The sequence below is a fragment of the Tympanuchus pallidicinctus genome, unplaced genomic scaffold, assembly GCF_026119805.1.
Source record: "Tympanuchus pallidicinctus isolate F22 unplaced genomic scaffold, pur_lepc_1.0 scaffold13, whole genome shotgun sequence".
Taxonomy (NCBI): domain Eukaryota; kingdom Metazoa; phylum Chordata; class Aves; order Galliformes; family Phasianidae; genus Tympanuchus; species Tympanuchus pallidicinctus.
The window spans coordinates 3,643,201-3,667,710 of NW_026294648.1; the positions used below are offsets into that span (position 1 = coordinate 3,643,201).

The 24,510-nt window shown below is 41.3% G+C and overlaps 1 protein-coding gene across 7 annotated transcripts; it reads left to right on the forward strand.

The window, feature by feature from the left end:
• Positions 1–1,678: 1,678 nt before the first annotated feature.
• Positions 1,679–19,140, forward strand: XIAP (X-linked inhibitor of apoptosis). Of its 7 annotated transcripts, none has more exons than XM_052673696.1 (9): positions 1,679–1,760; positions 7,020–7,108; positions 7,798–7,963; positions 11,204–12,105; positions 13,807–13,906; positions 14,798–14,876; positions 15,402–15,435; positions 16,656–16,856; positions 18,265–19,140. In XM_052673696.1, the coding sequence occupies exons 4-9, from the start codon at positions 11,232–11,234 to the stop codon at positions 18,456–18,458; spliced, it is 1,482 nt and encodes a 493-aa protein (XP_052529656.1). In that variant the 5' UTR covers positions 1,679–1,760; positions 7,020–7,108; positions 7,798–7,963; positions 11,204–11,231; the 3' UTR covers positions 18,459–19,140. The 7 variants fall into 7 exon arrangements, with proteins under 7 accessions (XP_052529656.1, XP_052529653.1, XP_052529655.1 ...); XM_052673694.1 differs by having other exon boundaries at positions 1,696–1,772; XM_052673693.1 differs by lacking the exon at positions 7,798–7,963.
• Positions 19,141–24,510: the final 5,370 nt, after the last annotated feature.

Genomic DNA, 24,510 nt, shown 5'->3' on the forward strand with positions numbered 1-24,510 from the left:
TGTATTGTGACTAGAAGTTTTGGGTTATGTTTGATCAAAATGTTTGATTTAAACATCAAGACACAGAAGTGGGTCACTGTAAAAACACCTTGTATGTATTTAAAAGTATTTTGATATTTAAAAATGATTTGCCTCTTTGGAAAAGTATCAAAATCTCAACAAAGCAATGGCATTTGTGAAAATCATTGCTAATGAATGTATTGATAATGTGGGGGTGATGAGGATTTATAAGGTCAAATATTCACACTCATTCTGCACTGTTACATTGCTAACCTCTCACCATGTAATAATATTTCTGAGATCTTTAAATAAATAAATATGCTTTGCTATGGTGTGAACTGAGTTTGGTTTGATAGGAATCTCTACTATTGAAATACAGCTATTTCTCATATACTGAAATCAGTACAATTATCATATTGGATTTTTCTAGTCGAGTTCTTTCTAGCATGCACAAATATTGACCTTGATACTCAGCCCTTTTACTTTTGATTATTTTCTCTTCAGTAAATAGGAAATAAAATTAAAAGAGAGAGCAAGAAAGAGAAATGGCATGTGTATATGGAACAGACAGCAATTTAGACTATTAGAAAAGTGTGTTTTAATATTTCAGCCAGCTGTGCCTAAAGCAAATTGTTTTCACAGAACATTCATTGAGGCCATCTCTGTTCACAGCAAAGAACATCACTTTAATTCTTAAATAATATTTCTGTAGTTGTGTTCCAGAACGATGGGCTGCATTTTCAGTACAGTCAGTTTTCTCATCTAGAAATTACATTGTTTTTATGCTGTACAGATACACCGAAGAGTTCGGATAGGAGAAGCGCCAACCTGCTGAGATGTCAGCCTACACACTGCTAACTCGGGACTGGAAAAACTCGTTGTTCTCTTGAGAGAGAAGGCTGCAGTGACCTCACCAGATGCCTGAAGTATAGGAACAGCTTTACCGACACCATTACTTTCCTGAGCCACTACTTTGTTATTTTTGCAGTTCTGCAGTGTAAGAACTACAGGACGTTAGTTAGATTGTAAAGCACGAGAGCGCCCAATTTTCTATGGATTAAAAAAAAGGAAAGGTTAGTGGGATATTTTAATATTGCAGAAGAATCATCTTAGTCTTGAAAATGAATAGATGGTTCTGGCTACAGCTACCGAAGAGACTAACCTGAGGTTTGTGTATGAACTGGGATATTTGAGTACAAATACATGAAATGCAACGACTTTAATAGCTGCTGAGAGCAAAATCTAAAGGAAAAAAAAAAAAAAAAGGCAAGTTCCTGGCCAAGTTAGCAAGCAGTGCTGCTGGCAACCCTCACCTGCAGGGTACCTCCGAGAGCAGCACCACGGCCTTTGCGCAGCCCCTGTAGGAAACACCACGGACTCCAGGCAGACAACCGCTCCCTCACACCACTTTTCGGCGGCCCTCGATCACCACGCCCAGCCTCTACGTAGCGAAGTGCTGACACCCGTCCTGCGGGATGCCGAGTGGGGCTGGGGCTCTCCGGTCGCTCGGCTCTCGTGCGTTTCACCGGCACAGCCCGCGAGGAGCAGACGGGAGACCCAGTAGCCGCCGAGGGATGAGGCGCTGCCCGCCCTCCGCCGTTGGGTGCCGCCGTCTGACAGCGGGCGCCGCGCTGCACGATCCCCCAGCCCGCCGGGGGGCGCTGCCGCCGAGCCGTGAGAAGCCGAGAGGCTGCCGGGAGCCGCCATTTTCTCACCGCGCGCCGCCGGAGCGCTTCCCTCAGCCGGGGTCGGTGAGGAAGGTACGCGGTGCGGTGAGTTGTCAGGCGGCCGCGGCGCACACGGAGCGGTGGGCGGCTCCCCGCGCGGGGTAGGGGTGCTCCTTGCCACCCCCGGCGCTGCTCGGAGTCCACCCGCCCGACGTGCAGAGGGTCGCGGGAGCGGCCGCCGCGCCGGGAGGCGTTGCCACGGGGACGGGCGCGTCTCCTCAGCCCGGAGCGGAGCCGGGCGCTGCCGAGATGCCTCGGGGCTGTGCGCTGCTGAGGGGAGAAATGGCTCTGTGACAACGGCTGAATCACGCAGTCACGGACCGTCTGCTGCGCGGGGCTGTGCTCTCGCTACAGCTGTGCCTCCGCGCACTGGAGCTGTGCTTGAGTTGCCTTGTGGATGCTGTGCTTGAGTTGCCTTGTGGATGCTGTGCTTGAGTTGCCTTGTGGATGCTGTGCTTGAGTTGATGCTGTTCCTCCCACAGTGCGCTCATTTCTTCGCTTACACAAAAAGAAAAAATGTTTTGCTGCTGGACACTTATTTGTTGCTCAGTGGTCATTTTGAACTTTGCCTCCTCTATTTTTTTCTTCCTTTCTTTCTTCCGCCTCTTGCTTTGAAGAACCTTCTTTCTGTTCTATCCACAAAAATGCTGTTCTGTTCAGGTTTTCTCAAGTGAGGTCCTTGTTCGTTCCAGTCATGTTTTCTTGACTTGCAATTCAGGGCACTTCAGGCAGTTCTCTTTGTCATAATAGCTATGTATTCATGCTGATCTATTTCTCTTTAATATTCAGTGTGATTCTGTACTACTGCCTACCTGATCCTCCTATCGTACTGCTAGGTTCCATATCTGTGGATGTAAGGGCTGGTTTTGGTCTTGATTGCAGTGCTTTTTAACTGTACTATCAGTAGGCATTTGCTGAAAGCTACATTTGTTCTTGAAGCTACTTTCATATATTTTTGCAGATCTGCTTTGTCTTGTCATTGCTGTTACCTCGTGCCATGATTTTAGTACTTCATACAGCTAACTGGAAGGACTTTCTTTCTTAAATGAACAACCAGAGACTCTGGGGCCTTATGCTAGGCCAATTTGGAGGGAAAAGCAACCAATCTAAGGAAAATATGCCTTATTATCTAGATAAAATGTCAAATCCTTTCTTAACTAATAGCTTGATGCAGTTAAATTAGATACTTAATTTAACTTAATTACTAACTATTTACTCTCTTTGTCTCTTGAAATAACTGCGTAAGACAAAATCTAAGAAAGCAAGTTTCTTCAATAAGTCTTTATTAGGATATATATATTTTATTCATTTCTCAAATGCTTCCTTTTGCTGTCTTGTAGTTTTATTTAGGGCCCTTTAGAGAACACGCAAGTGCTTCTGTCCTTTGGAAGATGGACACCCACGCCATTGGCCAAGAAGGGCAAGGAAATGAGTTAATGATAGCCTTGTACTTCCTCTGACCTTGTTCCTTGTACCCAGCAGCAGGAGTGAAAGAACTCTGATGTGGGTGTGGTGGTTTGTTGTTTTTTTTTTTGTCTGCTGCAAGTGATATGAGACAGACTTGCTTCTGTTATCAGAAGTTAGAAAACGGGTGTTCCTATCAAAGCTTTTGAAATACGAAGGTGGATTTTGCTGCAGGCTTCTGTGTGCCCTTGATAGTGATGGTGCACCTGTTGCTGTACTGCCAGGTTGGGAAAGACAGCTGAAGGGAGCTGAGGAGTTGCAGAATATCCAGTGCATAACTGGATGAAGCACTCCCTGTGAAGGAAAAGATTTTATTTTTATTTATTTATTTATTTTTGCCTAAAGGTTGGTGGAAAACAGGTGAAACTAATATCTGCTTTGGTTCATCTGCTGCTGACCTTGGTTGGTGACAGGGTACTAATTTCCTAGGGGAAAGCCATTGTAAATACCCTTTGCATTCTCCTTCTTTTCTATCAGGAGTTAATGAGTGTAGTCTCCTGCAGCTTCTTATTTTTCATAGCAAGAGATCCACGAGGAGCTCTGTTCAAAACGCTCTGAACGCAACTATTGAAAGTCAGGCTCTAGAAATAGATTTCTGAACCTAAGGGGAAGAAAATAGCAGTTGTGCAGAAAGGCTGAAGGCACGTGAACATGGAGGAAGGCGTGTTGCACAGCCTGAGCTGGGTTGTCCTTCAGGACTAGGAATGCTAGTATTTTAATCGGTGATGCTTTGTAACAGCTCAGACTGTGTCACAGAATGTTTTATTTTTTGCCTTTTCTATCCTTGGTTGGTCATCAAGTGGATGCCAGCAGTAAGATGTTTGATCCTTCATATGTTGCTGTTGAGTAGGTGAAGAAGGGACAGAAGTTGATTTCATGAGGGGAGATTCTGCACATCCAGTTTTAGGAACGTTTCCTTTTTTGGAAATGGAAATTGTAATACTGCGTGCACAACTGAAAATTGTTACCAGAGAACCTGTGTGCTTTCTGTGTTAATTTTGGACTTGATGACTATCCAAAATCTTCTTTACTAGAAGGCAGGTTCTATTTTAAAGCTTGCTTAGTGGAATCTTGTTGGAACTGAGAAGCCATCCTGTGTGAACAGTGTCACTTATGCAATATAAAACATAAAATGAAACTGCATGTGTCTTGAAGTTTGCTGTCCTTCCCCTTCTGTGTCCTGAACAGTTTCTTATTAAACAGAAAGGCAAGCTGAGTGCTTTCAACAGGTGCAATTTTCATATTTCAACTTCTGGTACTGTGTTAGAATTGGTCCTCAAGTCATCCCAACTTGCTAACAAACTTCAAATTAAAGTACAGGGCATAGGTAATGTGAGAGATTCCAAGCTCACAGCTGTGTGTATGCACACCAATTTGTGTGTGTCATTTCATCATTTCAGCCCAGCAATGAATGACCAAGCACTGATGTTAGTCATTCTGGGCAGTGCCGTGGTGCCGTGCCCATGGGCTGCCGTTTGCACGTCGGAGTGTGAGCAGCCCTGCTGGGCAGAGCTCGTGGCTCCCTGCTCTGCCCTGCTCTGCAGCTTCTTCCTTTGTAATCCCAAGGATTCGGCAGTTTTGCTGTGGCATTTATCATTTCACTGCAGCTGAAGTCTTGTTATGTCCCCTTGAGGAGAGCTGATCTCTTGTTTCGTCTTCTCCCTCAGTTATAGGCATAAATGTTTTCTAGCTGAGCAGTAAAAGCGTGTGATGCTGCAGGCTGGAGCACAGCTCATAGTGGAGGAGGGAGATGTGCCCAAGGTCACTGCAGGTTTTGCAGGCAGCTTTTATCATTGCCCATTTAGTAAATACATTCCCATTGACTGGCTTTGCTTTTTTTTTTTTCTCTTCCCTAACCAGGAGAGCAGTAACTCTGTATTCCTGCAGTGATACATTTATAATTGCTGATGGATACTTTTTTCCTGTTTCTAAACTTGGGAATTGACCCCAGTTGCTCCTAATGTTGGGTTTTAGGAGGGTTGGCACTGCACAGCTTGCTTCTTTGCTTATTGAAGTGCTTTGTTGTAGCTCAGGCATGTGTGTCTGTTTTGGTCAGAGCTGTTAGGGTTGGTGCTCTGTGAGGGACTGCTTGTCTAATTCAACTTGGAGGCAACTAATGGTCATCCTATTAACCTTAGCTTTAAAAGAACACAAACCAATCCCTTGGAGTACTGTAGGCTTGCATGGATGAAAGTGTTTCAATTTGGAGTGCTGTGTTAAGTATGGACTCTAAGCTCTTTGCTATCAAAACCAATGGTTCTGCAAGTTCAGCTGCAGTTTTCTTACGCAGATCTTGAAGTTAAATCGAATTCCCATTGATGATACAGAAGTGTAGGAGCTAAAAGTTCTAAAGTTAAAGCATGAAAACAATATGGAATGAAATTTTGCACCACTTAAATTATACTTCTCAAACATATGTAGAATATAAAAATGAATAATTTGTGAAAAAATACATTTTTGTTTTCCCTTTATGTAATTGTTTCGTGGTGCTACAGAATTAGAAATGTGCAAGAGGCCTTTTGTAAGAGGGAGGCCAGTAAAATATTTGAGAACATTCAGTTATTGGTAAGGGATATGGAAACAGCATGGGAAAAGCTGATAGGCTGATTTTCCAAAATGTGCAAAACGAAACAAAACAAAAAAAAAATCCACTTCTGTTAATTTTCTTATTTCCATACAGTTCATCTGGAAAGAATACTTACAGAATCTCCTTAAGCTTAAATGGTGCAATTCCAAGGATCTGTAATTAAAAAATGGCAGCTAAATCACAGACAGTTTCCTGTATGGCTACAAGAGCACCTGCCTCTCTTGCACAATATTTTGTGATATTTCCATTCATGCTGCATATAGACCAGTCATCCCACTAGAACTGCTGGGGAAATTTGACTCTGTCAGGATTGCTTTTTCCTTTTTGTGTGTGTTGTTCTGGGGGGGTTATGTGAAGGTGGGTGCTGTTGCAGTTCTCTGCCTTTGCCTTTAGACTCTCTTTCCACCTGTTCTCAATATGCTTGAGGTTTGGATTTGGTGGGAAGCTTTTGATTTTTTTTTTGATTTTTTTTTTCCATTCTCCTCTACCTTATTTTTAGGTACTGTCATCTGCAGGCAATTCATTTCAGTGGCAGTAACTGTCAGATCTGAACTTCTGCTTTGGATAGGTTTTCTTGTGTCCAAATTGAAAAGGCCAACCTCTCTCTGGCACTGTGTATGAAGCACTTGCAAGGAGCTTCATTCCTTCCTTTTCCCCAGTGGGAAGCTAAGCTAAGTAGAGCTGGTCTGAAAACCCTGTGTATCAGCTGATGCACTTAGATAAGATTTGGTGCCAAAGCAAAGTGTTGTGTACGTTCCTTCCCTCTTTACTTCAAACAAACCGATCTCTCCAAGCAAAATGGCTAGTTATTTTTCTTAAATCACTACTGATATGTAGATATGAATGTGCTCAAATTTGTAAATACTTTTAAGGCTTCTTTCCTTGTTCATCTTTGTAAGTCCAGCTCAGTGAGTAGCTCCTTCTTTGATCGGATTGCAGCTGAGCAGGCACAAAGTGACATATGCACGGTGCGTGGTATGTGCCATCAGCTGGTACGGCGTGTCCTGCTTGATATTTACTTGGTGCACTGCTCTCACATTTCAGAATTGGGTCGACAATAAACACTGACATTGCTCTCATAGCGAGCATGTCAAGCAGTACAAGGGCTGTGTTGAGTGCATGCTGTGGCCAGGAACGCGAGGCTGTGCCACGGGCCGGCTGGTTTGAGGGTTGCTGCCATGCTTGGCCTTTGGAAAGAGGCAAGAATTAAAAATAACTCCTTATAATGTCATCTGTTTTAGGGCTGAGGATGGAAATAATAATGTGTGATAACGTGCTTAAGAGAGAAAAGCAGATCGGTTGTTTTTCCTTTGAAGCATTCCAGCCCGAGGTAATGTGGTGGTGTGGTGTTTTTGCATAAAATCATAATTTGCACAGAATTGGAAATGCCTGATTGGTAAAACTTAGGCATACAGTTCTGCACGTTGAGTAAGGTTCTACTGTGAACTTTGGTCTTTTTTTTCCCCCCCATCTGAAGCTTAAAAAGTAGACCATCAAATGGGTACTTCAGCCTGAAAGTGGGAGATGCCTTGTGGCAAGTAACCTTCAGTACCTAAAAATAGGATGGAACTTGGCTCAGCTTCTGGAAGTCTTTCAGGTTAAAATAGGCTTTGTTTACTCACTTCATATAGAAGGAGATATTTAATAATACATCTCCTGCTTTCTAAGTGAAGACTAAGTTTAATCACAGAAATTTTAATTAAATCTATGTGGAAAGGATTAAGTAAATTCTTTTCTGAGCTCAGGCCCGCTGTTGGCATGTATCATGAAGTGTTACATATGTGTGTGAGGTGGCTACATATTATTACTTTATGTTCCTTGGTCATAAACTGAATTTTTTTCTTTTGCTTAAATAAAGTTAAATAATATTTTGGAGTTCTGTTGCTTTGCAAGATATTGCTTTTTGTCTGATATGTAGTCCTAAAATATTACACAACAGAGCTGATGTTTCAGTTTAGCCTTCCATTCTTTCCATCTCTGCCCAAGTGTTCCCTTCTAAGCTCCTCAGTGTCCTTACAGCACTCAGCTTCCAGCAGACACCCAGAGGATCAGCAGAGGAAGTGGAATAAGGAATACAAACTGATGTATGTAGTAGTTTGTCTGATGCTGTTACTTCTGCAAGGAGAGTCTGTCCCAGTGTGCCACCCACGGGATGTTCTGAGTTCTACAGCCTTTATTTTTAAAGGTGAGAAGATATTTCAGGAGAGGAAGGAAGAAAGGCATGATGAAGCATGATGTGCTTATAAACATTCTGGAAACAAAACTTTCCTTAAAAAAAAAAAAAAGCTACTTTAAAAAAAAAAAAGATTACTTGTGATGAAAATCTTTAGAACAGAGGGGGCTGGGCAGTGGTTCTGTGAAAGACACCAGAGAAGCAGCAGAGCCTGAGCTGGCACAGGCAGCTGAAGGATGACCTGTGGGGCAGCCCTGGAAAGGGCACTGCAGACTTTGGGGCCCTACTCAGGATGCAGTATGAGTTCAGGTTGCTTTGACAAAATACAACATTATTTACAACATGAAAAATGATGACTTACTGTAAGCAGTGCATTCATTTTTAAAGAAGTTCACCTAGTGCACATTAGTATTTATTTTTTCTTTACTATGAGAGTGGTGAGGTGCTGGAACAGCTGCCCACAGAGGCTGTGGATGCCCCGTCCATCCCTGGAGGTGTTCAAGGCCAGTTGGATGGGGCCCTGGGCAGCCTGGGCTGGTATGAAATGTAGAGGTTGGTGGCCCTGTGTGTGGCAGGGAGTTGGAGATTCATGATCCTTGAGGTCCCTTCCAACCCTGGCCATTCTGTGATTCTGTGGTGCTCAAGACCAGCCTTGTGCCCACAGCTGTGCAGTTAGCAGTAAGCCTCTGAAGTGTTTTCTCAGCCTGCCTGCTGGCTCCTTCACTTTGTCATTGTGGCCAAGTGTGCCACGATCTTGCAAAGCATCATAATTTTCCCCTCCCCATTCTGAAATGTAAAAAAAGCTTTTGCTCTTCCTGTAGAGGTTGAATCTAGTATTTTTTAAACAAAGAGAATAATTCAATAATTGTAATATCTGCACTGACCTTGTAGAAAATAAAATCAGTGTTAACACAGCTGTTGAAGGACTGAAGCTCAGAGCCAGCCAGAGCCCTACTGGTTTCTAGGTGTTTTCAGTGTTATACTATTTGAAGTGTCTTCTTTTTTTTTTTCCTTCAAACTGTCTCAGAGAAATGCTTCTCACCGAGTGAGCAGAGCTGTCACAGAGGGCTGGATTTGGGTGTGCATGTGCTTCTGTAGCACTGTGCTGAAACCTTTGATGGCAGTAACTGCTGGCAGTGCAGAGTGTGTCTGCCAAGTAGTGCATGGCACACGTATGGAAGGTTTCTCATTTGCTTTATCTATCTTATGGATATAAAGCACATTCCTAACTGGCACAAGCAGCAGAAGGCTGTGTAGCGGCCACCTGGGTGAGAGAAGCTGCGGTGTTCTGGCTCAAACTCATTCCAGACAGCTGAGGAGCTGCTGTAAACACCAGGGGAAGCCAGGTGCATCAAAGCTTTACTCTCAGGCACCACAGTGTCATTCAGCTGAAGAAGCACAGCACCCTTTCTTGCACTTGGCACCCCGAGGTTGGATGTACACCCTTGGGGAAAGGGCCCTGTGTGCCAAAAGGGTTATAAGTGCTGTTCATTAATGATGTCCTGCCCATAACAAGTTAGGTAGGTGCTTCCTTGAAGCATTTTTGTCACAAATGGAGGGAGCAAAACATAATAGTTTTGCAAGAGGAACTACTTAGGGGATATGAAGATTTCCAATGAAAATTGCCAGGGTTGGTTGCTCGTTTTGCTTCTGGACTTTCCTGAATGCTCTCAGTGCTCTGAAATCACTGTTGGCTTAGCAGCTCTAGAGGGAAATGTCCTTTGACCACTGGCTGTGACTTGGCATGCCCTGTATTTGTTTGCATGGTACAGCTAAAAAAGGAAACAACCTTCAGTTGGTTGGCTTATTGGAAAGGTTATTGCTAGGAGTTTTGGGGGGATTTTTTAAAAGAAATGCAATACTGTTTTATCCAGACCTTGTGTCATTTTTGCTGTGGGGTAAGGAGAGGAATTTTTCACTTGTGCAGTTCTGTAGATGCAGCTACCAAAGCACTGCTTTTGTGAGGCACTAAAAATGTCAGTGTGTACTCAGAGAGGAACTAAAACTGTACTTTGTTTCCAGGCTGTGCTGTAAGTCCTGTACATGTTTATGGGAAGAAAAATAAGGATAGATGAAAGATATCTGCTGGATTTGACCTTGTTGATTGTAAGGCTAAGCGTGCTTTTTCAGGATTAGCATTTGGCTTTGTAGCGTTTCAGTTAAAAGATGGGAAACTTCTGTGATTTATTTTCTTTTCCTAAGTATTTTGTGCACTTCACATTGTGTAGAGCGAGGGGCCACAGCTCTTCAAGTCCCCATCTGCCTTGGAGCTGAAAAGGGTTGCTCTGGCTCACTCTGCTCTGCTCAGCAGCTGGGCAGCACTTTGTGAATTGATGGGAGAACCACAGATGTAGGATTTGTCACTTCCTTCTGCTAAAGGTTGTTACAGACAAAAACAGCCAGATGAATCTCATACCTGAGTCAGTCACTGCAGTTGCTGGGCCTTTCCGGAGTCCTCTCCAGACGATAGGGATATCTCTCTGTTGAAGACTAAGCTATTTGGCAGTGTATATTAGGAGATAGCTCTAATTTGTAATGCTTACCTGTACCTCATTTAGTTAGTTAGTTATTTTTCTGAGGCCAGTTCCATCAATTAGGTCTTTGAGGGGGGAATATACTTTGCAACCTCAGAAAAATACTATTTTCTCTCTCCTCCCTCCCTGCTTGCTGGTCTCATGTATCACTGCTTTGGCATGAGTGCATTCAAACAAGCCTCTTTCCTCCACCCTGCTTTTCCTTCTCTACAATCCTGCCTAAGCAGAGTTGACCAGTCAAGAAAGCGCTCCAGTGTTTCTCTCAGAAGGAGTTACTGCAGCCAGTCAAAATTTGACGGATGTTTTATTCCATTAGATTGTATATTTAATTCTATAACCCCGTATTCTTGGCTTGGAAGCCTTTTGACAGCTTTTGTTTAATTCTTCCTTAATTTCATTACTCTTTCAGTATTCACTTGCTAAAAAATAAAGTATTCTCTTAAATAGATGTGTAAATCTGTGTAAATCTGTATGCTTTCCAGGCAAGCTCTTATTAGTCATGTTTTGTAATGCATTCCCGTAATGTTTCGTAATCTTCCTGCCATTTCTTATGCTTTATTTTTATTTTGGTTTGACTCTAGATGGTGAGGTGGGAGGGAACAGGGGATGTTAATTTAATACATAAAATGCAGCCAGTTGAATGTAGCTCATTTCTGTGCTTGGGAGCGTGTGTCCCGAGTCCTTCTGTGTGAAGATAACACAAATATGCTTTGTTTAGGGAATTGAAGGAAGAGCCCTACGAAGAGATGACGTGTAATGGCCCAGATGGCGCCGAACCTGGTGCCACTCCAGCCACTGATGGCGACCAGGAGTGGAGCCAGGAACACGACCGACTGGGAACCTTTGTGGAGTTTCCCCCTGATTGTCCGGTTTCAGCATCAGCACTTGCTCAAGCTGGCTTTGTTTATACTGGAGAGGGTGATAAAGTCAAGTGCTTCAGTTGCCACGCGACTGTTGAAGGATGGCAGCCTGGGGATTCTGCGGTTGACAGACACAAAAACCTTTCCCCAGATTGCAGATTTATTTCTGAGTCTGTGTTTTTGGAAAATAACGTACATCCTCTTGTGCAGAGCCACCGGCATAGAACTGAAAATGGCTCCAGCAATTTAGCCCTCTCACCTGCTCTGGAGGACCTGTCTGATGTGGAGGCAGATTACCTGTTGAGAACCAGGCAGGTTGTGGACATGTCTGATACTCTGTATCCTAAGAACCCCTCTATGTGCAGTGAAGAAGCCAGGCTGAAGTCCTTTCACAACTGGCCCCCCTACGGCCTATTGACTCCAAAGGAATTAGCTAGTGCAGGACTCTACTACACAGGTGTTGGTGATCAAGTCGCGTGTTTTTGTTGTGGTGGGAAACTGAAAAACTGGGAGCCTGGTGATCGAGCTTGGTCTGAGCACAAGAGGCATTTTCCCAAGTGCTTTTTTGTCCTGGGTCGGGACGTTGGAAACGTTTCAACTGAATCTGTTTGTGCTGAGCTTGGGAGAAGCTGTCTGAACAACGAACAGCATCCGAGGAATCCATCCATGGTAGAATATGAGAGGAGGATACAAACGTTTCTAACTTGGATGCACCCTGTTAACAAGGAACATCTTGCTGAGGCAGGCTTCTACAGCACAGGTAGGACAGACCTCCAGATGACAAAGATATATTTTACAAATAAATGTGCAAATATGTTTTATTATGAAAAATGTAAGCATTTTCCTATTCTAATGTAGAATTCTGCCAGATTTTTAGTTGAATTGAAATTCATTCTGCTTTCCTCTACAAACTACTTCTTGCATTTCTCTTGCAAGATTATATCCATCCTATCAGGTATTTTTATTAGCATAATACAAAATTATCATATATATATATATATATATATTTTTAGCAGTAGAGCATCAAAGTGAGTTTTCCTTACCTGCTAAAACCCTCCTAACACATCTTTCGCAATGGCAATTATTGAAACTAATAGTTTAAAAAACAAAGTGCCATCCTGCAGGTAACCACCTCAGGTCTAAAGAGCAAGTGTGTCACTGTGAAGCTTCTGAACGAGACAGCACAGGTTATATGCCATTTTAATGAGTTCATGTGCTTACATTATCATGGCATCCAGACAACCAAAAAAAGCAAGTGTCGTTATTACCTACTGTAAAAGCTTTAAAGACAAGGACTCTGCTGGAAGGGATTTTACTCTTAGAAATACAGCTTATCATTTGGATGAAGCTCTGATATCTTTGTGCGTTGCTTTTTTCAATCTGGAGAAGGCAAATAATTCCTTCTTGAATGCATGGTGCAGAGAAAGCTCTTTGAAATTCTTTCCTGAGAGGTGCTATGTGAAGTTATGCTATTATTAGGTCACAAAGAAAAGGAGATTATCCGGGATAATTTCTTGCTCTCATCTTAATTGGCTTCTCCCTTAGTAGCTCCCAGTAGAGCTTTTTAATCTCATACCATTTGTTTTACTTGTGGCCATAAATAAAACTCGTGATATATTCTTACATAAGTGGAACACAGGCAGTATTTGTACTCAGTAGAATTGCTTTATTAGTTCCATCTTGGATTCCTAACAGTAAATAGTTTAGCTTGGCCAAGAGAGATCTGTACCATGGAGGTGAACTAAACAGGCAGTTTATCTGACCAAATGGCTTTTAAAGTGGCTTCTGCATTTCTGGTGGGTTGGGCAGGAGTTGGTTTTGGTGAAAAAAACCAAAAGTAGCCTTACCTCCTCTCATTTCAATCAGCATAAATCTGAGCAATTCCTGTGCAGTGTTTGATGGCAGCAGGCACAGTGCTAGTGCTGAAGAATGCCATTTCTTCAGAAATTGCCAGCAGTTGTGCTGCTGCTGTGTAGAACCCATTAATTTTAGTGGTGAAATGGAGGAGCAAAGAACACCCTTTAGAATTAAATTCCAGTTAGTGATTTCCATTCTTGCTTAACTGTTACTTAAATAGAAAGCAGAACTCTGGTCATGAGGACAGATAAAGTTGTGTCAATTACTTTCCAAATAAATTTTTTGTGGTAGTCACTTAATGGCTTGTTTATCAGTGGAATGTGCTGTCTGATAATAGACTCTTGAGCATTTGCTTTTTATCTGTTTAATTACTTGCTAAATTAGAATTATGAAATACTATATGTGACTTTATTTAATGTGACTGTAAGGCCGATTTTTTTCCTGAATGTTTGTTTCAGATCATATTTATTGTGCTCTTTAAAACAGAGTCTTTCCCAATGACAATTTCTAGTAAGTAATACAAATGCTTGTTTTCTGTGATAATGTTTTAGCTGAGAACTCATTGTCACACCTACTAAAAATTGTAACCTGGCTGTTTCCCAAGGCAATGGTGATCACGTTGTGTGCTTCCACTGCGGTGGAGGATTGCAGGAGTGGAAGGAAAATGAAGACCCGTGGGACCAACACGCCAAGTGGTTTCCTGGGTAAAGTATTCTTTGTTTCTGCACATTGTAGAACCATAGAATCCGTGGGGTTGGAAGGGACCTTTGAGGGTCATCTAGGCCAACTCCCCTGCAATGAACGGGGACGTGCGCGTCTGAGTCGTCTTCCTAGTATCTTGTTTTTATGACAGAGCCTGCCAGGAAGGGTTTTAGAGGGCTGACTGTGACTTTGATGTTGTTGCTATTTATGGCAGTGGAGGTTTTTTGGTTTGCACATCCACATCAGTGTCAGTGTTTCAGAGTCTCACAATATACTACATAGGTGATTCCAAAAGTAATGTCTCATTTATTTACGGGGAACCTACAACAGCTGCAAAAAGCACAATTGCACTGTCTGACAGAGCACATTCTCAGCTACAAAACATTCTTTTTCAGCATAGCCACCACCATTAGATGTGCATTTTCACCAGCAGTGAACAAAGGTCTGTCTGCCACACTTGTGTAAATAAATAAAATCTGCCCCAGCTACTGCCCAGTAGCTTGGACTGGTTGGAAAATAAAGAAAGGAAACACAAGGCATCTGCATTACCAATGGCTGCTTTTCTGTGATGGCAAACTACTAAAAGATCCAGTGCTTTGGCATGGTGTTAGCTATTCGTTATCCACTGCAATTTTTCCCTTCTATAAACCTGTAGCACAAGGCAGCATGGCCAACATCTTTAGCTTTCTGTTTCACCAAAACTGCAACACATAAGTACTGCTGGAGCAATTAAGAACTGTTTGGAAACACTTAGGTGATATTACTGATGTTGAGATTTGGGAAGCAAGCACTCTATATGAAGTAGGAATTGTGTCAAACCTTTATGAAGTTACGTTATCAGCTCTGTTTGCTGCGTATGTAATTATATGATAACTAAATGTTTTTGTTTATAGGTGCAAGTTCTTGAGAGAGGAAAAGGGACTAGAATTTATAAATAATGTTCACTTAAGAGACGGATGTATGGATTCAACAGTAAGTTTCTTATTAATAAAATATCATTTTACTAAAGTAGAAGACAATCTTAACAATTTTCATATGAAATCAATCTTCTGATCATCTGCATAACTTTTAGTCTTCCTGCTGTTTCTTTTCTTGGCAGAAAGTAAAAAACATGGAAGCATGTTTTGATTCTGCTATTTGAGCTTCATAGACTGTACAGTTGTCCCTACTTAGGTAACGAATGCCAGGTTGGGTGCTTTATAGATGTTTTATATTCTGTACTGAAATGCTGATCCTTGTAGGCTGGGAACCAAGCACCATGTACATCTTATAGCAGCAAAAAAATATCAAAGTGAAAGCTTAAAGAAATGTGAATGCCATAACAAAGTATAGAGCCCTTTGCCAATGTTCAGAGCAGGACAAATCTGCTCTAACTATAGTAGTTTTACTCAATAAAATAACTGGGATCAAATAGCTGTTTTGCGCCCTGCAGCTGTACAGGTTTCCTTGTACTCATTCCAGAATTGTAATTTTGTCATCTTTTTATTTATTTTTTAGATAGAAGCTGCTGAAGTTACAGTACTTCCTAAAGGTATATATTAAAAATAACAATCATAATAGAAGCAAATTGTTAATTTCTAAGTTAACTCTATCACATTTTTCAAAAACAGCAGGCAGGTTGTTGGATGATATTCTTCTACTGCTTCGTTCCTTCTAAACAGCTGCACGGTGAATTTTGTTTCTCGTGGGATAAGAACTAATGAGATAAGATAACTAATCATCAGTGGATAAATATTGTGAAGAAGATTTGTGAAAATGGCTGCACTGAATTAGTAGTGGTGCAGGACAAACACTGCAGGATACTGAAACGAAATGATTGTTGTTGCTTTTCATGAGTTGGGAAGAGTTAAATTGCAAAATGACAAAGAAGCTGAGAAAGCTTAACTTATGTGCAGGAAAGACTTCTGCTGGAATAAAGTTTCTTATGAATATCTGAAAGGAACAATAGGCAGACAGCCGTGCTGCAGCGTGGTGTGGAATTAAAGCTCTTCCAATAAGAGTGCTTGCACAAGACTTATTTTTAAAACTTTTCAAATATTGCTTGTTTGTGAGAGGAAATTGTTTAAAAATTTTGCTCTTTGCTCAGTAATGTGAGGTAAAGAAGAAATTAGTTGTTCATGTTGTGGGAAAGTTGGACATAGGGCACACTGCTGGAGAACCTATTCAAACAATTACATTGAAAAAGAGAGAGAGGAGGAAGTCCCACAGGCTGAAGAGCAGTTGTGTCTTAATGAGTGCTGTGTGGTACCCTGGAAAGGCTTCAGAAAATCTGAAATGGTTGTGCTTGTGTTTTGGTTTCATAAATTCATGGTATGTGTTGGTTTCTATTATCAGGTGGATGGGTTTTTTCTGAACTGCATTACAATTAATGTGAAGTTAGCGAATACTTTTGTGTTTATTGTTCCTTGGGATTTCTGACGATTGCAGTCAATGCTCAGTTTTGGAATTTGGGATGTTAATTACGTAGGATGTGATTTAAGGAATTATGTTGAAAAATCTTGAAGTAGTTGATTTGAATAGCAAACGAGGAGGATTTCCATACGATAAGTGGATGAAGAGACTGGAAAAGCAAGGATTGAAACGCTCTCGAGTTCTCCAGTGCAGTACTTAAAAGTAGCAGAGCTGTGCAAACAGAAATGTAGTTCTTTTTGCTAAATATCTGCACAGGAGTTTTAAATATAATGAATACTGTCACTTATTCAGTCTCATCTCTGTTAAACTCTGGTGTTTTTTTTCCTTCTGTTGTTTTAGATGACCTCTTACAGAATCAGTTGGTACAGAATGCCATACACATGGGTTTCAGTTTGTCTGAGATTAGGAGCACTATGGAAAAGAAGTTGCACATGTCTGGAGAAAGCTATACGTCTGTTGAGGATCTGGTAGCAGACTTAATAAGTGCTCAGAAAGAAAATGCAAAGGGAGAACCACCGAAAGAAAGCCCACTTGAGCAAGGTGAACTTAGTAAACTGTAAAACCTGTGTGTGTACTTTCATAATAACTTGTTTGTCTATGAGGTACATCCTGTCATTATCTATTCATTCTGCCCTCTGACTCAAGTCTTGCTTAACATGAAGTTACAGTGTTGAACTTAAAACTCTATATTATTTTGGGGCATCAAAGAAGTTGAACGAGGGGGTGTTAAAATACTTGAGGTTAGTAGAATGTATGCATGTCCTGTACAAAATAAATTTAGTATTAATACCACAAAACAGTATAATATTGAGATAATAGTCCAGTGCCCTCTGAGGTTAACTAAAAAGTCAACGTTACTGTGACAGCGGCAAGGATAATTGTAGATGTGGGGACTGTGGTGAAATAAACACAGTTTATTGTCAAAGATTCAATGTACAAAAAATTAAATACCTCACTGCTGAAGTTTTTCAAGTGTAAAATTGGTGCCAGTACAAAGAGCACTGAACAGAAGCATTCTCCTTCTTGGCCAATAAGGAAATGTACTTGTGGACAACGTTCCTTTTTAATTATTGGTGTTGCAGTTGTGCTGGGGCGTGCAAGCCTTGCTCAGGAAAGCCATTGTGGTATGCTCTGCAGGTTGACCAGAAACAAGTTGTCTGAATCAAGAGCTTATTTGTAGTTTGAAGACAACCATACGGATGAATTCATAGGGAGAGAAAAGCCCATCTGGGTGGCACGACAGGCAGGGATCTCACTGGCCCATTCCTTGTAATAACATTTTTCATGGATATTATGCAGAGAAAGAATTTGCAATGAAGATGGGCATTATTTTTGTGACTGACTGCAGGGAACTTTCCCCATGCTGTAGAAGGCTTCTGTACTGTGCATTGTCAAATGAGGCTTACTAGAAGTTACAGAGCTCATCTACAATGCAAAACAAATTATTTCTGTATGACAGTTCTTTAAGCTTTTGAAATGTAGGCATTTTCATAAACAGAAGCGGGGGGGAAGTGATGGTATCCTCATTTTTTAACCTGAGGAAACTTGCTGAGGAAAAGAAAATCCAAATTACTTAATCAGGATTGATGAACCTTTCCTCCACCTTCTGTGTAGGTTTTGAGAAAGCTGTCAGTCTGAAAAAAATGGCCCCTGGTTGCAATATGCATATCCTACATTCCACAGATATTTCAAGGTCTTACCAATATGGATAGCTGAATTCCCTGCACTGGTCTGGGAGGTGGGGAAAAAACAACAGTTGAGGATTTCATTTTAGTTTGGTTTCTCATCTTGTGTGGGTTTTTTTGATTTGTTTTTCTTTTCTTTTTTAAGGTGTAAACTTTAAACAACACGGAAAGAAAATCCTTCCTCTTTCTGTGGAGAGGGAAAAAAATGAGACGAGGCACTATGAAAGCATGCTAACTACCTTCTGTGTCTTTATTTTTCTTAGATCTCAGTATTGAAGAGAAGTTAAGACGCTTGCAGGAAGAAAAGCTCTGTAAAATCTGTATGGCTAAAGACATATCAGTAGTCCTCATTCCCTGTGGTCACCTGGTTGCGTGTAAGGAATGTGCTGAAGCAGTTAATAAATGTCCTCTGTGTTGTACAAATATTACCAAGAGACAGAAAATTTTTATGTATTAATGAAAGGCACAGTACTGCGGATGTAAGTGCTCCTGCTTTATTTCTTTAAACGTGTGATGTGACAACAGAAGGCTGGGTGTTCACCAGTCTAGCACACACTTATGGTGCATCTCACTTTGGAGATCATGTAAACACTAAAGCTTTAATCAACACCCTGAAAAATGAGTTGACTGTCAGAAGCTGCTAGATTTTGGTTTAGAGCACTCCTATCCTACTGCCTCCTTAGTGCTCTCCTCACTTTTTGTGCTTTTACTTTTTTCCCCCACCAATAAATTTGAGAAATCAGACAGCATATAAATAACAGAAAAAAATCTACTATTTATAGACTGTGTTTCTACTAATTTGCTCAGCTCATTTATCAGAAATAGACCTGCTTAATTTTCTCTTCTAGTGGGACCAAGGGTAAACAGCCTCATCAGAGGAAAGAAATGCTTTAGGGTAATTTTTATGTTGTTATTTTGAATATTCAGATATCCGAATAGATTTTATGGGGTTAAAATTCTTTCTGATTCATTGGATGCTACATTAAGGACTTCATTTTGTGCATCGTATCCCCTACTAATCTGGTGTTTCTAGCTTGAAAAACATCAGCTAAAGTATCTTTTCGTTTTATTCTCGTCATTCGCCTATCTTAAGAGTAAAATAACATCAGTAGGAGCAGCTTTGCTATAGGTTCTGTCTGTGTGATGTTTTGTTGGTCACTAATTAGATGCCTTTACTGCCACTGAAGGATGTCTGTCTGTTTGTCATTCTTGTTTACACTTGTAAGCCTCTGTAAGCGGTCTCAAATAATAATTAACAGGCTAAGCAAACATGAGCAATGCAGGAACTAGCTCTGAATGGTGTTGGTTTTCTTCTCTTTTCTTCTTAGATGGACAGGCTAGCAACACCCTTGGAATTAATGGGCCCTTTTAGAGCTGCTCTAAGCTTTAAAAATACCACAACTGCCTGTAGGTATCTGTGACTGACGAAAGGTGGAAATTGTAACTGATGTTAATCATGATGTTAATCAGAACATACAGTCTTAACTTCATTTCATGTGCCACCTACAGACATAAAATGCAGACAACCCTAGGATCTAATCACCTGGCCGTATTTAAGTTTTTCTGCTGTCAAACTACATGCATTCAAATATTCTTAAAATTTTTCTTAATTGAGTTTTTCCACATCAAATCTGGTACTGAAAGGCAAGTATGTAACGTCTGGTTCACCTCATAGACCTGGTTTGGCAAAGCCTAAGCAATGCAGAGCTTTATTTTTCACTGTGGAGAGACTCTGTGTAGCTGAAGTTTGTGCAAACAGAGTTGTTTAAGAAATCAGGCCCTCTATAAAACTCGTAGATGCTCATTTCTGAAATTCTGACTCCTATTTGTATGTGTCTCAGCTCAGGTTCCAGCATCTCAAGAACACCGTACGATTGGAAATGTTAGCTCTGTAGCTTTGGTTGTGACGTGATTCAGAGAATCCCCACTCATTATTTCTGTTGTTGCTGTATGAATAGGCCTCAGAAAACTGGTTTTAGCCTTCTGCTTTTCTCAACGCGTCCCTCTTGTATACAAATGTCGTTCCTTACAAGTGAACTCAGCAGAAATGAAGGATGTTCTGCATACCTCGTGCCCTTCATTATGACAGGAGCTATCTTAAATCTTCCCCCATACCCAGGAGACATTCAGTGTGCGTTTGCCTCACGTTTCTAACATTTAGCATCATCCTCAGTTATTTTTTCTGCTCGTGTTGTAAGTATAGCTGGTTTACAGTAACACTAATTATGTGACTTCCTATTTATGTGGGCATACTAATTTGTTTCTGTTCATACAGAAATTTTATCTTGGGTCCTACACACTGAGTAATATATTTGATTAATGATACTTTATAAAGAATATATAGTTTTTCACACGATGAAGGTTTTAAATGCAATATACAGAAATGTAACGTCTCTATTTTTGGTTAGATATTTGCTATGATTATATGAGATTTCACAGAACTGACATGTTGCTCCGGTGCAATTTTGTGTGTATTTAAATAAAGTGCAATCCAGTTGTTCCCAGAGCAGTGTGTTTGATTCTTACATGCAAAAGAAATTCCAGAAGGTTGAATTCTCTTGCTTTTTTCTTTTGTAACTCAACTGTTCCTAATCTAACACGAGTGTTAGTAAGGATGGGAAGTGTGTTTTAGGTTCAAAGGAAATAATATTTGATTTGTATGTGTTAAAATCTCTGGTTTTTTTGTTTTTAGTACTCATTTAGGTACTTTTTGTAATAAATTGGAATTTGGTTCCCAGGAATTGAGTAGAAACTTCATAAAGAACTCAGCACTAGGATTTATGTTCCTCTTCTGGGAAAAAATAAATACATCATTCTGGTGAGAAAGGTTTTGGTTTTGCTTCCCCCCCCCCCCTTCCCCCCCCTTTCCCCCCCCCTTCCCCCCCCCTCCGGTCTTTTTGAAGAGTTTGGTGTTTGAGAACTCATGCATGCAGGGCCTTTTCAGGATTGATGCGGGTTGGCAGTTCTGGCAGCCTTTCTCTAGCTCCCATTTTCACTTACAGGCAGGGCCTGTGTTAACTTTCAAGGGAAACTGAAGTGGGGGTGTTGGCCACTGGTGTTGGGGGTGTTAGAAAAACTCAGTTAAGAACAGGAGCTAATCTATCTCACCTGAAATACAAGGAGCTAATAAAGGAGCTAATCTATCTCACCTGAAATAGCACGTTTGGTTATTGGTGCAAACCGGGTTATGCTGCCTTGCCTAAGCAGACGGTTTGTTACCTAACCTTGATCCAAGTCATGTGAGAGCCTGAAGGAGCTGCATCTAGCTTACAGCCTGCAACTTCTGCCATGTGGACTAGACGAGAGTACTTGGGAAGAGGCTGACCTGTTCTGTTTAGAACTGTTACAAAACTAAACCCGAGCAGGGAGGTGATTTGGGGTGCTGTAACCATGTAACCTCCTCAAGAGACAATCAGAGAAGTAGGTGACAAACAGTAACTTCAAAACTGAAAGAAAAACATTATCCAGTTTCTTTGCAAATTAATACAAAGTGCTTCACTTTAAAGCTTCTTAATGCTTCTGAAAGGTATACTGTGTATCTGGGACTTTTAAAATTCAGATATGAAAGAGCACCATAGTGCTACACTGAAGTTGAATTCTTTGGGAACATTAAAAGGTTAAGAGCCTGCTGGTCAATGTGACAAGACTGCTCCGTAGGTTTAAGGGTTGTGTTTTACAATCAGAGTCCTATTCAGACTAAGTACAAGAAAATAATTAGCATAGTCATCACATTTTGACAGCTTGAATTGGGAAGATTTCCTTTAATTACTTTGATTTTCAGTATCTTAAAGGAGCAGACACTGATACTGAGCAGAGTAAAGAGAGAGAAATGAAGGATGCAAATAAATGGCATAGAGGCACAGGCCCTTTGGAAGAAAGCTGGTAGCAGGACAGAGGTGCCTGAAGTTGGTTTCTTAAAGAGCTGCCTGGAATCAAGAGCTGTGGAGGAAAGTCAGGTACCAATATTTGGTCGCTTTCTTTTACTGGTTACTACGTAGAATCTTATTTCCATTTTGCTGACAATAGCAGAGCTATTTGCTGCTCTGTCTATGTGGGAGACTTACAAGAGTTTTTAATATATTCTGGAATGTTTTATTTAATAAATATGGAATTTGCAACCCCATTTAAGAATACCAGAACAAAACAAGGAAAAAAAGTAACGTTTCTGTGATTCCTTTAGCTTCCTCTCAGTGGCTTGAAATATGGAGCCCAAAACAACATACTGATTTATGCTACAGATTGCTGTAGCTGGTATCTGCACAGATGCTGAGCCTCCAAACTGATTTTTAACTTGTTTTGGGCTTAATGCACAGCCCCATAGCCTAACAGTAATGTCGTTGATTGCTGAGGATTTGATTTTATTTGAATTCAGCTTTGTTTTTTAAAACTTCTTTTAATGTTGCATAAGTAGTTTTGACCACGATGAAAACCCAAATGCATATTTTGGTTAGCTGTATGCGTGGCCTGGAGCTACAGGACAAATAGTTTGAAGCTTTGAAAGCGTTTTTGTTAACTGAGGATGTGGGTTTTTAAAGTCAGCTTTCATATTGATTTTTATTAAAATTAACAAATGAAATATAATAGGCTATTAGAAATGAAATCACTTGGATGAGATGTTAATGCAAACACTTGACTACTGCATTTGTGGAAGACTTCAAGCTGAAGTGTTGTATATCAGAATTAAATTGAACAAGATGGAATACAACTTGCTGACCATCAGATTTAGTAACTACTCAGAAGAGAATCTGCCCTGCCTCTCAAAGCATGGGAGCTGTAGTGCATCATGTTCAAGGCCTACCCTAAAAGGCCACAGAGTGAAGAGCGTGCAGATCTGCCTGGCTTTAGCAGTGCTTTTCTGTGGAGGTAGATAAGTGACCAAGTTGTTGAACAGTGTTCTTCTTATACCTTCCACCTGGTGCAAGATTGACTCCTGCCAGCAAGAAGGCTGGGTGCCCCAGGCAGCGTGTGACCGTGTCTCCTGTGCTGGCCTTACCTCCAGGAGCTGCTTTGAGAAGAGTGCTGGCTGCCTTCTCCATGCCGCCACTGGTCTGGTGAGATTGCTCCCATTCCTCATGGAACTCAACCATGAGTTAATACTCAACTGCCCTCACCCCCTTTTAGTTTTGTGTTCTGTGTGACTGAGTTTTGCTGAGTGGCTGGGAAATCTGATGAGGAAGAGCTCTCCTCGCTGTGCCTTCACACTGCTTTGGGTTGCTGACAGTACCTCTGTCTCTGTGAGCCACTGCTGGGCAGTTTCAGGGGATGTGCTGATGCTGCTGTAGAGAAATTACCGAGCTGTAACTGTGAAGTGGCTCTCTGTGAGGGGGCCAGTGACCTGTGATTATACACAGAAACTGAATTTCAGCAGTTTTATCCTCCATTTCTTTAGCCAGGACTCCATTCTTAAACAATAGTGATGTTAACGTTACACTGAATTACAAATGTTGATTCAGAGAATAACAGCTCTGTGACTGACAGAGCACAAAAACTCACTTTTTTCCTGGGGCAGGGAAGAAGACAGTACATTGCCAGTGATAAATTGCTTGGCTAAGCAAAACCCTTGAGAAAATTTGGAAGAAAATGATATTAGTTTTGTTGCAGGTATCTGCTACTGCAGGATGGGTGAAAACTACTTAGTTGCCTTTGGATGATTACTAATTGTGTAACTTGCACAGCATGATGAGATTCATCACTTAAAGCAAATGGTTATCTTCTAGAAGTAGTTATCTTCTAGAAGTTATCTTGTCAATACGGGCTTTTCAAAGGCAGGTGTCAAGCTGTGGCAGTCTCTTGGAACTCTTGCATAAGAGAGTGGAGTTTCTGAATCCAGGACTGGCTTTACCTCCTTTTCCAGTACCCGACCCTGATAGCGTTACATGGGAGAGCCAATGGGATCTGCTGTCCTCAGTGCTTAGTGCTCCCAGAAGGCCCTGTGGACGAAGAAGCCCTTCAGCTGCTGCTGTTGAGGCTGGCAGTACTTCTGTAACCCTGCTAAAGGAAGTTGTGTTCTGAAAGAGTATTTTTATCTTAACCGTTTTGAACATCTGTGCAAGCTGCCAAGATGTCACGAACGAACTGCTGCACTGCCTGCTACTTGTCATGCATCGCTTTGTTAGAAGAAAATCTCAATTGCAGCTCCATGACGAGATCACACTTTGCTTTGTTTGTACCTTATGCTGTATCAGGGATTCAGGCAGCAAGAGCACCCTTGAGCCCCACACCGGATGGGAAGGACTTCCAGGAAGAAACCTTGTAGCTGGTTGATGATGAAAACTAAATGAAACGGTGACAAAGATACAGATAGAACTTTGGGAGTCTGCTAAGTCAGCCCAGAAAACCATGCAAGCTTATCTGAAGGAGTAATCTGCTCCTTTACCTTATCTGTCCTGTAGGCACCGACCCCTATTGCACACGCTCCCACTGCAGCACTCCCCAAGCTCTGGCCTCAGCAGTTTGTGGGGAAAAGACCAAGATAAACTGATCCACTGTCAATATCCAAAATGGGTGTT

What these genes read in the sequence shown, in the direction of transcription:
- XIAP (XM_052673696.1), top strand. Translation starts at nt 11,232, where the DNA reads ATGACGTGTAATGGCCCAGATGGCGCCGAACCTGGTGCCACTCCAGCC. An exon ending in CACGCCAAGTGGTTTCCTGG is followed by an intron (nt 13,907 to 14,797) that starts GTAAAGTATTCT and finishes TTTTGTTTATAG; the next exon opens with GTGCAAGTTCTTGAGAGAGG. An exon ending in ACGGATGTATGGATTCAACA is followed by an intron (nt 14,877 to 15,401) that starts GTAAGTTTCTTA and finishes TTTATTTTTTAG; the next exon opens with ATAGAAGCTGCTGAAGTTAC.